This window comes from Saccostrea cucullata, unplaced genomic scaffold (assembly GCF_032062105.1).
Source record: "Saccostrea cucullata isolate Sc308-1 unplaced genomic scaffold, CSIRO_AGI_Scuc_v1 ctg14812, whole genome shotgun sequence".
Classification (NCBI taxonomy): domain Eukaryota; kingdom Metazoa; phylum Mollusca; class Bivalvia; order Ostreida; family Ostreidae; genus Saccostrea; species Saccostrea cuccullata.
This window is the reverse complement of record NW_026920315.1, coordinates 1-16856: the sequence shown is the minus strand read 5'-3', so window position 1 is coordinate 16856 and position 16856 is coordinate 1. Positions and strand designations below refer to the sequence as shown.

The window sequence follows — 16856 nt, the reverse complement described above, 5'->3', positions numbered from 1 at the left end:
AAGGATATAATAGTAGTATAGACATGATGACATGGTCAAAATAGCAAGATCTCACGCGCATGCAGGTGCCCTTCGCTGCGATTGGCTGAAACTAAAAGTCTAAATATCTATTTTGTTTTCTGACAAAATCCTTTGAAATTTTGAACATAGTCTTACATTATGAAGATCTACAGCATGATATATAAGAATAATCATGAACGCACGCACATGCACGTGTGCTGCAATCTGATTGGCTAAAACTTTAAATGCCTACAACTTTCTTGGTTCTCAATAATACAGGGTGAAATTTCAAATATGAATAGATATAATGATTGCCTACATTATACTACTATCAAAAGTAAATGCATGGACGTGCATGCACATGCGACCGCACACAATGTATTAAAAGACACTATACTTGAGTGTTCGATGTTCATGCAGAATTAAGAACTTCTAAATGTCAAGACATGTAACATACTGAAGCATGCAGATCTTTTTACCCTTGACCTTGAAACTTAGGTCAAGGTCACTGGTAACCTGAATAAAATGTTGATATTAGCTATTTACCAAAATCACCTTGACCTATGAACTTGAAATCGACCTTAACCTTTGTCCTTGACCCAAGGGGGTAAAAAGAAACATGAAGTACATGTACATGTATCTAGAAACACCTTTCAGAGTTTATTTCGGTTGACAGGTTAGAAGTTAAAGAGGTGGTGGTTTTTAATGACCTTGACCTTTCATTCAAATGTCACAATCAATCTTAAGTTCTTGGAATAAGATACAAGATTCAACTCCAACGTTAAATAGGTTAAGAATAAAAATAACCCCCACCCCCCCCCCCCCCCCCACACACAAACAAATCAAATTAATGGCAACCCCTGTTAAACTCAAATAACACCTCGGACCCACACACACACAAAGTGTATTAAAATATTTCATTTGAGTTTCCAAAATATAGAAATTATTAATTTATACAGAAAAAATTACAAACGTGTTTAAAATTAAAGTGCAGATGACAAAGTTGGCATATAAGCCTTTTATAGCCTATTTATTCAGATGTCGTTAATAGCATTCCACATAAAATTTTTAATACCAAGCATCCTTTGTTTAATTTACCTTTGAAATTTATTTGAATTTTTTTTAGAATTACGCAATCCCCAGAAATAGCGATTTTCGGTATATTAAAAATCAATATACATGTACGCTCCTTCGTAAAATAATCAGATGTATTATTAATAAGAAGGTATTAGGTCATATTAGCTGACACGAATGTCTTTTTAAACATCTCTTGTAAAACCCAGTATGCATTGGAAAAAATGAATATTATTATATATTATTTACAAAGTAATAAAATTTACAAATCACTGTCGTGTTTAAAAAAAATTCTGAACAGAAAGGAAAATCCCTTTTCCATGTATGGAACTACTATTGAATATAACCAACCCCGAGCCCGAAAAAACACGGTAGTAGGAATTTTGCTGTTTTATTAATTTTTTTACTTTTAACTTCTTTTCTTGCCTTTGAAAACACTAACAAGGTAGGCCTATTGTTATCTGAATTAAAATCAAAATTGTAATCTGAACAATTAGTCTCCTTATTATGTTCATTTGGGAACGATTCTACTGATTATTATTATTATTATTATTAAGGTCTTCCGTCTTCAAATTAATATTATTATTATTATTATTATTTTTCTGACACATAGCAACTACTGGATAGAATTACATGAAATTTTCAGTGTTAATTTACCTTTGAAATTCCTCTCTGGTGCCATTTTGGACCATTTTTTTTTAAAACGACATTTTGTCTACGATTAAACTCAAAAACGGTAAAAGATATCAATGTGAAACTTTCAGAGTTTATAGATGATGATCAATACTTTCCAGGACGCAACTTTTCCCCAAAAAGTCCAAATTTTCAAATATTTTTCATTTATTTTTGAAATATTAATAGATTTGATGCTTACTATATAAGTTGTAATATTGGTTAATCTGAACTCTAGATATTAATATTTGAAAATCTGACGCTCCTGTCTCTGTAACTCCGACATTTCGCGATCTTAGATATTTGATTAAACCATTCTGACATGAAAAAAAAAAAACTATTGGACTCTCACGTAGTAGAATGTTGCAATTCAGTGTAAAAAAAACAATTTACGTCTCACTTCTTTAGTGTTACTGGGCTAGATACGACATGTAATGTGTACAGTGTGTTAAATATACAACGCCGAAATAAAATAAAGGTGATAAGAATGTTTTATTTAATTAATTTCATTGAAGCTATTTTTAATAGATCATACAAAGAAAAGGTGCGAATATTTATGCGTAACGAAATTATGAATAGTGTCCCGCCTTTTAATGATTCTTAGACAGGTGTACTGTTGCAAAAGTATACACAAGTATATTTAAAGCAGTATTCCCAATAGCTAAATGGTTCGCGCGTTGGAAAAAAAAATGCGCAACGTTGGCGAGTTCCGTGATCAAAATTTTTAATCACTTTTTAGTTCGATTTTACAAGTTTTTTTTCCTGAATCAAAGTATATAAATTATTTTTCTTCTTCCTGGGAAAATTTTGTCCACGAGTGATCTTGTAAACTACACATCCGACTTAGGTGAAACCTTTTTAGGGTTAGTAGAGTTTGTCAAAATGCATTAGGTGAAATTACCAATATAATGGATATTGCCGTAACTTTTCTATTTTTTGATGAAATTTTTTGAAACTTAAAAAAATACATTAGTAGTGAGACAAGATAGCATGGTCAAAATAGCAAGATTTCCTGCACGTGCGCTTTGCTCTGATTGTATTGTTTCTTGTCATAATCCTTTGAAATTTTGAACATAGTCCTGATCTATGATATATAAGAATTTTCATGAAAGCATGCGCATGTGCGTGTGCTGCAAGCTGATTGGCTGAAACTTTAAATGGCTATATCTCCTTTGTTTTTTGATGAAATTCTTTGAAATTTAAAATATAGTCATGCATTGGGATATCCTACAAAATGATATAGAAAAAATATCATGAAATCACGTGCATGCACGTGTGCTGCAATTTGATAAACTTTAAATTTTTTCTTCTTTGTTTTTTGACTTCTTTGAAATTTAAAATATAGTCATGCATTAGGATATCCTACAAATTGATATTAAAAGAAATCATGAAATTACGCGCATGCACGTGTGCTGCAATCTGATGATTTATGGCTATAACTCCCTTGTTTTTCAACCAAACAGGATGGGATTTAGAACAAGATAGATGTAAGGGACTCCTACAAGAAGGTATGACTTGCATGCACTTGTTATCCGAATTAAAAGACAAGATGATATGGTCATAACGCACATGCATTCACATGCGCTTGGGTGCAATGCTAAAACTTGAATATAATTGGTATCCTTCTGGAAAAACGTTGTTAAAGTAAAAAATGCACAGAGTTTATCTTATTTAATGAAGCTTACAGGGAATATGGCACCGAAAGGGAGTTGGGGAGCGTTTGGGGAACATATTGTTTTTACTTTTTCTGAATTTTTTCTTTGTTCTCCGGTACTTTTTTGTCCGCGAGTGTTCTCGTAAACTACTCATCCGATCTAGGTGAAACCTTTTTAGGGTCACTAGGTATGTTATGTAGATGTGCGGAACGAAGGTCATTTTGCGCGCACGTGCGTGCAGGTGCGCGCACGTGTAACACGTGAAATGACCAATATAATAGATTTAGCCGTAACTTTTTAAATATTGGATGAAATGCTTTGAAACTCATAATATAAGGATATAATAGTAGTATAGAGATGATGACATGGTCAAAATAGCAAGATCTCACGCGCATGCAGGTGCCCTTCGCTGCGATTGGCTGAAACTTAAAGTCTAAATATCTATTTTGTTTTCTGACAAAATCCTTTGAAATTTTGAACATAGTCTTACATTATGGAGATCTACAGCATGATATATAAGAATAATCATGAACGCACGCACATGCACGTGTGCTGCAATCTGATTGGCTAAAACTTTAAATGCCTACAACTTTCTTGGTTCTCAATAATACAGGGTGAAATTTCAAATATGAATAGATATAATGATTGCCTACATTATACTACTATCAAAAGTAAATACATGGACGTGCATGCACATGCGACCGCACACAATGTATTAAAAGACAGTATACTTGAGTGTTTGATGTTCATGCAGAATTAAGAACTTCTAAATGTCAAGACATGTAACATACTGAAGCATGCAGATCTTTTTACCCTTGACCTTGAAACTTAGGTCAAGGTCACTGGTAACCTGAATAAAATGTTGATATTAACTATTTACCAAAATCACCTTGACCTATGAACTTGAAATCGACCTTAACCTTTGTCCTTGACCCAAGGGTAAAAAGAAACATGAAGTACATGTACATGTATCTAGAAACACCTTTCAGAGTTTATTTCGGTTGACAGGTTAGAAGTTAAAGAGGTGGTGGTTTTTAATGACCTTGACCTTTCATCCAAATGTCACAATCAATCTTAAGTTCTTGGAATAAGATACAAGATTCAACTCCAACGTTAAATAGGTTAAGAATAAAAATAACCCCCCATCGCCCCCCCCCCCCAATACACAAACAAATCAAATTAATGGCAACGTAGAGAATCACTGTTAAACTCAAATAACACCTCGGACCCACATAAAATTTCAGGAAAACTGCAGAAAAGAGCTCGAGGAAAGTGTATTAAAATATTTCATTTGAGTTTCCAAAGTATATAGAAATTATTAATTTATACAGAAAAAAATTACAAATCCTGTCGTGTTTAAAATTAAAGTGCAGATGACCAAAGTTGGCATATAAGCCTTTTATAGCCTATTTATTCAGATGTCGTTAATAGCATTCGATTCTACTGATTTGAAATAATATTTTAATACCAAGCATCCTTTGTTTAATTTACCTTTGAAATTTATTTGAATTTTTTTTTAGAATTACGCAATCCCCAGAAATAGCGATTTTCGGTATATTAAAAATCAGTATACATGTACGCTCCTTCGTAAAATAATCAGATATTTGCATTCATGAAAAAAAAATATTAATAAGAAGGTGTTAAACAATATAGGTCACATTAGCTGACACAAATGTCTTTTTAAACATCTCATGTAAAACCCAGAGAGTAGCCCCCTATGCAATGGAAAAAATGAATAGTTCCGGTCAAAAAACCTTTATATATTTATTTACAAAGTATATAAAATTTACCAGGCACAGGTATCAGAGTTGTCAAAATGGCCTGAGAGGAAATATTAAAAAAAATTCTGTACAGAAAGGAAAATCCCTTTTCCATGTATGGAACTACTATTGAATATAACCAACCCCGAGCCCGATCTTAAAAACACGGTAGTAGAAAATTAGAATTTTGCTGTTTTATTAGTTTTTTTGCTTTTAACTTCTTTTCTTAAAGCCAAATGATATGAAAACACTCAAGAAGGAGAAAAGACTTCATATTGTTATCTGAATTAAAATCAAAATTGTAATCTGAACAATTAGTCTCCTTATTATGTTCCCCAAACGAAGTTTGGGAACATATTGTTTTTACTTTTTCTGAATTTTTTCTTTGTTCTCCGGTACTTTTTTGTCCGCGAGTGTTCTCGTAAACTACTCATCCGATCTAGGTGAAACCTTTTTAGGGTCACTAGGTATGTTATGTAGATGTGCGGAACGAAGGTCATTTTGCGCGCACGTGCGTGCAGGTGCGCGCACGTGTAACACGTGAAATGACCAATATAATAGATTTAGCCGTAACTTTTTAAATATTGGATGAAATGCTTTGAAACTCATAATATAAGGATATAATAGTAGTATAGACATGATGACATGGTCAAAATAGCAAGATCTCACGCGCATGCAGGTGCCCTTCGCTGCGATTGGCTGAAACTTAAAGTCTAAATATCTATTTTGTTTTCTGATAAAATCCTTTGAAATTTTGAACATAGTCTTACATTATGGAGATCTACAGCATGATATATAAGAATAATCATGAACGCACGCACATGCACGTGTGCTGCAATCTGATTGGCTAAAACTTTAAATGCCTACAACTTTCTTGGTTCTCAATAATACAGGGTGAAATTTCAAATATGAATAGATATAATGATTGCCTACATTATACTACCATCAAAAGTAAATACATGGACGTGCATGCACATGCGACCGCACACAATGTACTAAAAGACAGTATACTTGAGTGTTTGATGTTCATGCAGAATTAAGAACTTCTAAATGTCAAGACATGTAACATACTGAAGCATGCAGATCTTTTTACCCTTGACCTTGAAACTTAGGTCAAGGTCACTGGTAACCTGAATAAAATGTTGATATTAACTATTTACCAAAATCACCTTGACCTATGAACTTGAAATCGACCTTAACCTTTGTCCTTGACCCAAGGGTAAAAAGAAACATGAAGTACATGTACCTGTATCTAGAAACACCTTTCAGAGTTTATTTCGGTTGACAGGTTAGAAGTTAAAGAGGTGGTGGTTTTTAATGACCTTGACCTTTCATCCAAATGTCACAATCAATCTTAAGTTCTTGGAATAAGATACAAGATTCAACTCCAACGTTAAATAGGTTAAGAATAAAAATAACCCCCTCCCCACCCCCCCCACCCCCCCCCCCCAAACACAAACAAATCAAATTAATGGCAACGTAGAGAATCACTGTTAAACTCAAATAACACCTCGGACCCACATAAAATTTCAGGAAAACTGCAGAAAAGAGCTCGAGGAAAGTGTATTAAAATATGTCATTTGAGTTTCCAAAGTATATAGAAATTATTAATTTATACAGAAAAAAATTACAAATCCTGTCGTGTTTAAAATTAAAGTGCAGATGACCAAAGTTGGCATATAAGCCTTTTATAGCCTATTTATTCAGATGTCGTTAATAGCATTCGATTCTACTGATTTGAAATAATATTTTAATACCAAGCATCCTTTGTTTAATTTACCTTTGAAATTTATTTGAATTTTTTTTTAGAATTACGCAATCTCCAGAAATAGCGATTTTCGGTATATTAAAAATCAGTATACATGTACGCTCCTTCGTAAAATAATCAGATATTTGCATTCATGAAAAAAAATATTAATAAGAAGGTGTTAAACAATATAGGTCACATTAGCTGACACAAATGTCTTTTTAAACATCTCATGTAAAACCCAGAGAGTAGCCCCCTATGCATTGGAAAAAATGAATAGTTCCGGTCAAAAAACCTTTATATATTTATTTACAAAGTATATAAAATTTACCAGGCACAGGTATCAGAGTTGTCAAAATGGCCTGAGAGGAAATATTAAAAAAAATTCTGTACAGAAAGGAAAATCCCTTTTCCATGTATGGAACTACTATTGAATATAACCAACCCCGAGCCCGATCTTAAAAACACGGTAGTAGAAAATTAGAATTTTGCTGTTTTATTAGTTTTTTTGCTTTTAACTTCTTTTCTTAAAGCCAAATGATATGAAAACACTCAAGAAGGAGAAAAGACTTCATATTGTTATCTGAATTAAAATCAAAATTGTAATCTGAACAATTAGTCTCCTTATTATGTTCCCCAAACGGAGTTTGGGAACATATTAAGGTCTTCCGTCTTCACGGAAGACCTTATAGTTATTGCTCTGTTTCTTATTATTATTATTATTATTATTTTTCTGACACGATATCTCGACAACTACTGGATAGAATTACATGAAATTTTCAGGAAAGATGTGTTGTAAGATACTCTTGAAAGTTCCAAGAGAGTTTTTGGAAATTCCTCTCTGGTGCCAAGTTTTGGACCATTTTCCTGATTTTAAAATGACATTTTGTCTACGATTAAACTCAAAAACGGTAAAAGATATCAATGTGAAACTTTCAGAGTTTATAGATGATGATCAATACTTTCCAGGACGCAACTTTTCGTTCGTCGTCAGTATTTCCTCTCGCTACCGGAAGACAATTCAAAAAGTCCAAATTTTCAACTTTCTCTGTTTTTCAATATTTTTCATTTATTTTTGAAATATTAAAAGAGACACTTCTATTGATGCTTACTATATAAGTTGTTTTAATATTGGTTAATCTGAACTCTAGATATTAATATTTGAAAATCTGAAGCGGGCCCAAGATGGCGGCTGTCTCTGTCAACTCCGACATTTCGCGAGTAGGGGCTTATGGAGGCAGCTGAGCGTTTGATTAAACCATTCTGACATAAGGATACATGAAATGCAAAAAACTACTTGGACTCTCACGTAGTAGAATGTTGCAATTCAGTGTCAATCTTAAAAAACTTAATTTACGTCTCACTTCTTTAGTGTTACTGGGCTAGATACGACATGTAATGTGTACAGTGTGTTAAATATACTTTCCTAACGCCGAAATAAAATAAAGGTGATAAGAATGTTTTATTTAATTAATTTCATTGAAGCTATTGCACCTCTTTAATAGATCAGTACAAAGAAAAGGTGCGAATATTTATGCGTGGCGTTTGACACGAAATTATGAATAGTGTCCCGCCTTTTAATGATTCTTAGACAGGTGTACTGTTGCAAAAGTATACACAAGTATATTTAAAGCAGTATTCCCAATAGCTAAATGGTTCGCGCGTTGGGGAGAAAAGAGAAAAAAATGCGCATTCACGTTGGCGACCTGGATTCACTCCTCCTTGTGATCAAAATTTTTAATCACTTTTTAGTTCGATTTTACAAGTTTTTTTTCCTGAATCTGACGGAAGACCTCTCGTTGCTCGCAACGAGATCGTATCTAGTTATGTTCCCCAAACGAAGTTGGGGAACATATTGTTTTTACTCTGTTTCTTATTATTATTATTATTTTTCTTCTTCTTCTTCTTCTTCTTCTTCTTCTTCCTGGGTACTTTTTTGTCCGGGAATGATCTCGTAAACTATACATCCGACTAAGGTGAAATGTTTATAGGGTCAGTAGACATGTCATGTAGATTTGCGGAACGAAGGTCATTTTGCGCGCACGTGCTTGCAAGAGCGTGCACGTGCAACATGTGAAATGACCGATTTAATTGATATAGGTGTAACTTTTTAAATTTTTGATGAAATGCTTTAAAACTTATAACATAAGGATATATTAGTAGCATAGACAATATGACATGGTCAAAATAGCATGATCTCACGCGCATGCACGTGCGCTTTGCTCTGATTGGCTGAAACTAAAGTCTCAATATCTTTCTTGTTTTTTGACGAAATCCTTTGAAATTTTGAAAATAGCCATGCATTACAATATCCTACAACATGATATATAGCAATTATCATGAAAACACGTGCATGCACGTGCGCTGCAATCTGATTGGCTGAAACTTTAAATAGCTATAACTCCTTTGATTTTCAACCAAACAGGATGGGATTTGGAACATAGATAGATATACTGGTCTACTACAAGAAAAAATGGTCACCATGCACATGCATACACGTGCATGTACGTGGGCTGCAATCTGATTGGCTGAAACTTTAAACAGCTATAACTCCCTTGGTTCTCAACCAAACGGGGTGGGATTTAGAACATAGATAGATGTAACGGACATCTACAAGAAGGTATGGTCACCATGCTCAAGTATGCACATGCGTGCACGTGAAATGAGCAAAATCCAAAAAAACACTTGAATGAGCGCATCTTTTTTTAATACTTTTGGATTAAATACTTTAATATTTAGTATATTCAAATATATAGATTGTGTAGACAAGATGATATGGTCATTACACACATGCATTCACATGCGCACGCGTGCAATGCAAAAATTTGAATGAACTTTGTACACTTCTGGGTTAACGTAGTTAAAGTCTCAAATGCATCGAGTGTGTCTTATTTAATGAAGCTTCCAGGGAATATGGCACCAAAAGGGTGTTGGGGAGCGTTTGGGGAACATCTGTAACGGTCCCCGTTACAATTAGCACTAGTTATTCTTATTATTATTATTTTTCTTCCTGGGAAAATTTTGTCCGCGAGTGATCTTGTAAACTACACATTTGACTTAGGTGAAACCTTTTTAGGGTAAGTAGGCATGTTATGTAGATTTGCGGAATCAAGGTCATTTTGCGCGCACGTGCTTGCAAGAGCGCGCACGTGCAAAACTTGAAATGACCAATATATAATGGATATAACCGTAACTTTTCTAATTTTAGACGAAATGTTTTGAAACTCATAATGTAAGGATATATGAGTAGTATGCACAAGATGACATGGTCAAAATAGCAAGATCGCACGTGCAAGCACGTGCGCTTCGCTCTGATTGGCTGAAACTAAAGTCTCTATATCTTTCTTGTTTTTTGTTAAAATCTTTTGAAATTTTGAACATAGTCATACATTAGGGAGATCTACAGCCCGTAATAAAAGAAATATCATGAAAGCATGTGCATGCACGTGTGCTTGCAAGTGCTCGCACGTGCAACACGAGAAATGTCCAATATAATTGATACAGACGTAACTATTCAAATTATTGATGATATGCTTTAAAACTCATATTAGAAGTATATATTAGAAGCATAGACAAGATGACATGGTCAAAAAAGCAAGATCTCACACGCATGCACGTGCGCTTCGCTCTGATTGGCTGAAACTAAAGTCTCAATATCTTTCTTGTTTTTTGACGAAATCCTTTGAAATTTTAAACATAGGCATGTATTAGGATATCCTACAATAAGATGTATAGCAATTATCATGAAAACGCGTGCATACACGTGCGTTGCAATCTGATTGGCTGAATCTTTGAACAGCTATAACTCCCTTGGTTTTCAACCAAACAGGATGGGATTGGGAACATGGATAGATATAATGGACTTCTACAAGAAGGTATGGTCGCCATGCTCATGTGAGCATGTGTGTGCACGTGAAATGAGTAAAACTAAAATACATTTGAATTAGCGTATTTTTTAATACTTTTGGATTAAATACTTTGATATTTAGTATATTAAAATCTATAGGTTGTGAAGACAAGATTATGTAGTCATTACGCACGTGCATTCACATGCGCACGCGTGCAATGCTAAAATTTGGATGAAATTGGTACACTTCAGAGTAAACGTTGTTAAAGTTTCAAATGCATAGAGGTTGTCTTATTTAATGATGCTTATAGGGAATATGGCACCAAAAGGGAGTTGGGGAGCGTTTGGGGAACATCTGTAACGGTCCCCGTTACAATTAGCACTAGTTATTACTTGTTTTAAATAAATGTTGGTTCAAGATCAACTGTTATCTTTAAATAAATGGAAATTGATTCCATGGAGAGAAATATAACTTAATGTTTAAAAAAATAGCTCAATTTCCATTTCAAAATTTCAACCGGTAGATTTTGTCTCAATTTTTGCTTTGTGAATGATTAAACTTTTTTAGAGAAAGATCGATTTATTTGCTTAATTCCCATTCACATGGTTAATTTTTTCAGCATACATTGCAGGAAAAAATTGACAGAAATTGCTTTTGAATCCCTAAATACAATTTTTTTTTGGGGGGGGGGGGTAATAGCTATATATCCCAGTAATTAAATGTTTTTTCTCTTATCAAATAAATAATGAACCAAAGAAAAAATGGGAGTAGAAATCGATACTGATATTTTTTCCCCAAAAAGCTTAATGACATGTGTGAGGTACCTTAACTTCTGATGATACATGTATTATCAATGCTTAAGATAATTATAATTTATTTATAAATCCGATTCAGACTCACAAAGATAAAAAGAAATGGAGGTATCAATTAAATAATCCTACCCGCCGAATCTTTTTGTAAAATGCCAATTCATATTTTGTGAATCACGTGATACAGCAGTTCAAGAGAAGAATCATTCTGATAAAGTTCAAATTAATGTTTATGTCCGCTGTACCTCAGTCCCACAACGGAAACAGCAAAGGCGGATCCAGGGCCGGCGCGCCGGGCGTGCAATATGACCCCCCCCCCCCCTAAATTTCTGTATGTAAAATTTTATATTATCCTAAAATCAGGGAAAACATCTCTAATTTGTAATTGCTTTTAAAGTATTTAAATCCCATTCTGGACCAGGAAGTAAATCAAAATCACCTGACAGGTATAGATAACACAGCTACGTCACGTGATTATAGAGTGAATATATGAAGATCACCGTTACTGCAGTCAGGTAAGGAAAATAGGAGGCGTATAATCTAAGTATTGCTAAACATTTTTCCTTTTCACAAAGATTCAAAGAAATTCTGCAGACAATGACTTGTCCATCTTCCCAAGTCAAGAGTTTCTGATCCGCTCCGCACCACATAAAATATGTGGAGCGGAGCGGATCAGAAACTCTTGACTTGGGAAGATGTGACTTGTCCGTCTACAATCATGATGTGTCGTTACTTTAAGGAGGCTAGTGGGTCAACAAATTATTTTCTTATTAACCACCAGATATAACTTATTTTAAAGTTTTTTGATATGATATCTTAAGCCGTCAACTATCATTTGGTAAAGAAAAATTTCATAAATTTTAGTTTTGAAATTTTATCATTTTATTATATCTTTATATAGAGCTCTTCTTCTAAAGGAGATCAAAATAGTGAAAAAATGGCCGTGAACACCCAGCGGCCAGCCTCTTTTTTTAAAAAAAAAAGAAATATTAATGGTAGTTTTATTTTAGTTTCTACATAGGTTTACTTCGTAAAACTAATACATGTGAGTTTTTTGGACTTTGAATCTATCGAAATGCTAATAATTTGGAGAAAAAAACATGCATGGCATCATTAAGTTTACCATTTTCTGTCAATTTTAGCAATTTTTGTATAAAAAAGCAAATTTTTTTAATAGCAGTTTTATGAAAGAATCTATAGTGAGGGGCCGGGGGGCACCCCCGCCCTCAGAATTTTTAGAGTTATTAGACTCACTTTGGAACGTACTTCCTAGAAATTGTGGATCCGCATTAAGTAGGTATGAGAAGTCAAAATACTGTGAAATCACAAATTTTCGGGGGGGGGGGGGTAATTATCGTTGTTTTTTTTTTAGGTATTAAGACCCACGAATTCATATCCAGCACGAAATGAAAAATTTACATGCAGATAAACTACTCGAGAATTCTTCAATCACGAATTCAAATCCCCACTAACCAAGAATTTTTACCCAAACCACGAAAATTTGACCCCACGAAAATATGTGATTTTTTACAGTAATAAAGCCTAATAAAATATAAAAAGTACAACTACCACAGAAGTAAACGGCCCTCCAAAGGTTATTCAGGTTTGGGAGAGGTATTTGTTATTGTGCTTGTCATAAAGTTTCTGGGATGAAATTTTCTTCTGTGGTGGACCCCTCCCAGAAAAATTCCTGGATCAGCGCCTGAGTTTTTCTTCCAGAAAATCTTGAGTGCTGACTTAAACAAACGTTATATTTCCAGTAACATAACCATTATGATAGGTTTTTCCAAGACTAAAATTGAACATTTTATGCTTTCACAGGTAGTTATATACAGAATCTATAATAATGGACCCTTGTACCACTGCCCAGGATGTGATGCGATGTGACCTGTGTGAGACCGCTGTGGTACAGATGCACTGTGATACATGTCTTGTCAACCTGTGTACAGCTTGTGTAGGAAAACATGTGATATCTGATGAATCCAAAAAACATGAAATTGTCCCATTTAAGCTGAGAAAATCTGCTCCCCTCTATCCTGGATGTACATCTCATGGAGAGCGATGTGAAATGTTCTGTAAAAAATGTGACATTCCTGTCTGCATCAGCTGCCTTGAATCTAATCAACATTTAGGTCATGAATTATATAAAATTCTGCGAGCTCTGGATGAAAAGAAAGACATAGTTTCAAAAGAGAAAAATGAATTATATGAAGCAGTTTATCCTACATATCAGGGCATTGCCTCTGATGTACAAAACAGAATGAGTCAGTTAGAAAAGGAATATGGAGATCTCTCAACAGCCATAACAAAACATGGAGAGGACTGGCACAGAGAAATTGACAAACTTGTCAAGAAACTTAAAGCTGCATGAAGTTGATGAGATGAAAAACACACAGTTACAAACTCTACAGAAACATCTGGATGAAATAAACAAGACAATGTCTGACATCAAGGGAGAAATCAATTCAATGGAAACTGCAATAGATGCTAATGACATGTCAAAATTGTTTTGTGTTACATCTAGTGTACATTTATACAGAAATCTTCCTCCCAAAATTATGTTATCTTTACCTAAATTTAGTCCAGAAAAAATCCAAGGAGAAGATTTAAACAATCTGTTTGGAACCATATCATCAAATTCTTTAACTTTAGATCAACATGGCTACAGCATGAAGACAACACAGAAATCACCAGAAGCTGGATCCTCTCCTCCAGTCAAACAGCTGCTTGATGAACCCGAGACTGTCACCACCATACACACTGGGTATGGATACCTTTATAATGTGGCCTGTCTTAGTGATGAAGAAATCTGGACAAGCGGAAATGACAGCACCATGAAACATTTAAGCATCAATCGGGGATCACTACTCAAGTCAATCACAACCAAGTCAGGAAACATACCAGATGACATAGCAGTGACAAAAAGTGGAGATCTATTTTTTACTGATGATAGAACTGTGAACATTGTGAAGAATGAGAAGATAGAGGAGGTGATCAGACTACAGAACTGGAAACCTAACGATGTCTGTAGTACCTCCTCTGGTGACCTCCTGGTTATCATGAACAGTGATGATTACACACAAACAAAAGTTGTCCGATACTCTGGCTCCACAGAGAAACAAACCATTCAGTTTGATTATAAGGGTAAACCTCTCTATTCATCTGGTGGTAATAACACAAACTACATAACTGAAAACAGGAACCTGGATATCTGTGTGTCTGACTGGAAAGCTAATGCAGTAGTGGTGGTCAATCAGGCCGGGAAACTGAGATTCAGGTACACTGGACATACTCCTGCTCCAAGGAATGAACCATTCACTCCACAAGGAATCACCACAGACAGTCAGAGTCACATCCTTACAGCTGATATTAACAATTACTGTGTCCACATCATAGACCAGGATGGACAGTTCCTCTGTTACATAGACTGTAGACTGAGTAGTCCCATGGGACTGTGTACAGATACAGATGACAATCTGTTTGTTGCTCTAACATATATCAAAAGGGTTACGAAAATCAAGTATCTGCAGTGATATGCATCACTGTGTTGTAATATCTATAATATACAAGAGGCCTACCTTAGTATCACACAATACGTACAGGGTTTATAAAAGTATGAAACAAACCGATATATAGAAGTACCAACAAAATAGTTCTCATATACTCATTAGCAAAACATAATACTTGTCATGCAGTACTAAAACACTCTTATTTGTCACTATCCGTATGTAGGCATGATTAAACAAAACAATAGTAATAATTGAGCATACAGTAAACTAGATACACTTCCTCTTGAATTGGCCTCTCATGGTCTTTGAAGAACATTTATTGAATTTATATTTATTGAAATAAACATGATAAATATTGAGATATCTTTGTCTCTTTTTTATTCATCCAGTACATGTATTAATTTACATATCTATCTGATCATTGAAAACGGTGAAAGTTAACTTTCTGTATTTTACATCGAAAGATCTTGTATGATTCCTTGATTCGACTGACTTATCAAATGAATGATATACCAGTAGTTAAAGATGAATAATTATTAATTTGAAAGGTAAATAATAAAGGGAGGGACATCAGTATTAAAAGTAAATATTTCTTTACAAAATCAACAGAAATCCCGGGATCATGAAACATCTTAAGCTTAAGTCAAAATCTATATTATACCTGTCAGCGGAAAACGCTTACTCCTCCATGGCAGTACCTGATCCCACCTTCAATGTTTTGGAGGTCCATGTTTGCTCTGCTCCTATTTTGTATTGTTTTCTGGACTTTTGATCTTAAATACTGTTCATTATCTCAATATGGTTCACTTAAATGTTTGGGAGGTAAAGCACATCAAAATTAAATTGTTTCAATATTAACTCACAAAAGTGCTGTTATTTGCCATTTTAATTTAATAATTAATAAATATTTTACAGGCGACTGAAGATTTGACTTAAGTGGTCCCGGGGCCTGCCCAGCACCAAAACTTTTGACTAATTTTACAAACTCAGTAAAAAAAAAAAAACCAATGTTCATTACAAATGTGTACTCTGCCTCCTAGATGAAAAGAGTTTTATTGAAATATTCTATTCTCACTATACATGTATATTCAATCAAGCCATATTTCCTATAATGAAAAATATTTAGCGGCCAAGAATTCACAATTTTGGAAGAGACCTTACTCATCATAACTCCTGACCCAGGGACCATATGCAATTACAACTTATAAAGAAGTTCCATTGCTCATCATAACAATGTATTTACTTCATATGCTCAATCCCATGGGCAGAGAATAGGATTTTCAGAATTAATGTATGTTCGTATTAAAATGTAGCCCTACCACATAACAACAAAATCCCTAGAACAATTCAATCGATGGGAGAGAGGTCAGGAGGTCTGAACCTCCCAGAAGTTGCAGAGTTAATAAACGTTCAGACTGAAGCAAATAAAAATGACAGCGAGAGAACATCATCTAGACTCCAACACCCTGAAAAACACATCATAAAAATTGCAAGAATCGCCCTTGCTCATTAGTTATAACAATGCAATTGTTTTTTAAAGAATACATAATTGTTTGTGGTTTTTAACCCATCCCCCAGGTCCCAGGGAGTTTGGGCTCATGATTTTCAAAATTTTTGTTCCCCTTCTCATAACAGCAGAAGCAAAAATATCCAAATATTCATTTTCAACACATGATGGCTGAAACAGATAGCAACAGATCAGCTGAGTCAAGATCCCAATGACCTAATAAAAACTTATCCCTTTTTTGGAGATTTTTAAAAAAAGTTTTGGATTTTGGGTCA

At 34.3% G+C, this 16856-nt stretch overlaps 1 protein-coding gene across 1 annotated transcript; it reads left to right on the top strand.

Annotated features, from left to right (window-relative positions):
- Window positions 1-14003: 14003 nt before the first annotated feature.
- On the top strand, window positions 14004-15043 carry LOC134246873 (uncharacterized; the record flags this gene model as incomplete). Its single annotated transcript, XM_062729222.1, has 3 exons — window positions 14004-14452; window positions 14597-14782; window positions 14870-15043. Coding segments are annotated over exons 1-3 (809 nt in total), but the record flags the coding sequence as incomplete, so codon positions are not given.
- Between the last annotated feature and the right edge of the window lie 1813 nt (window positions 15044-16856).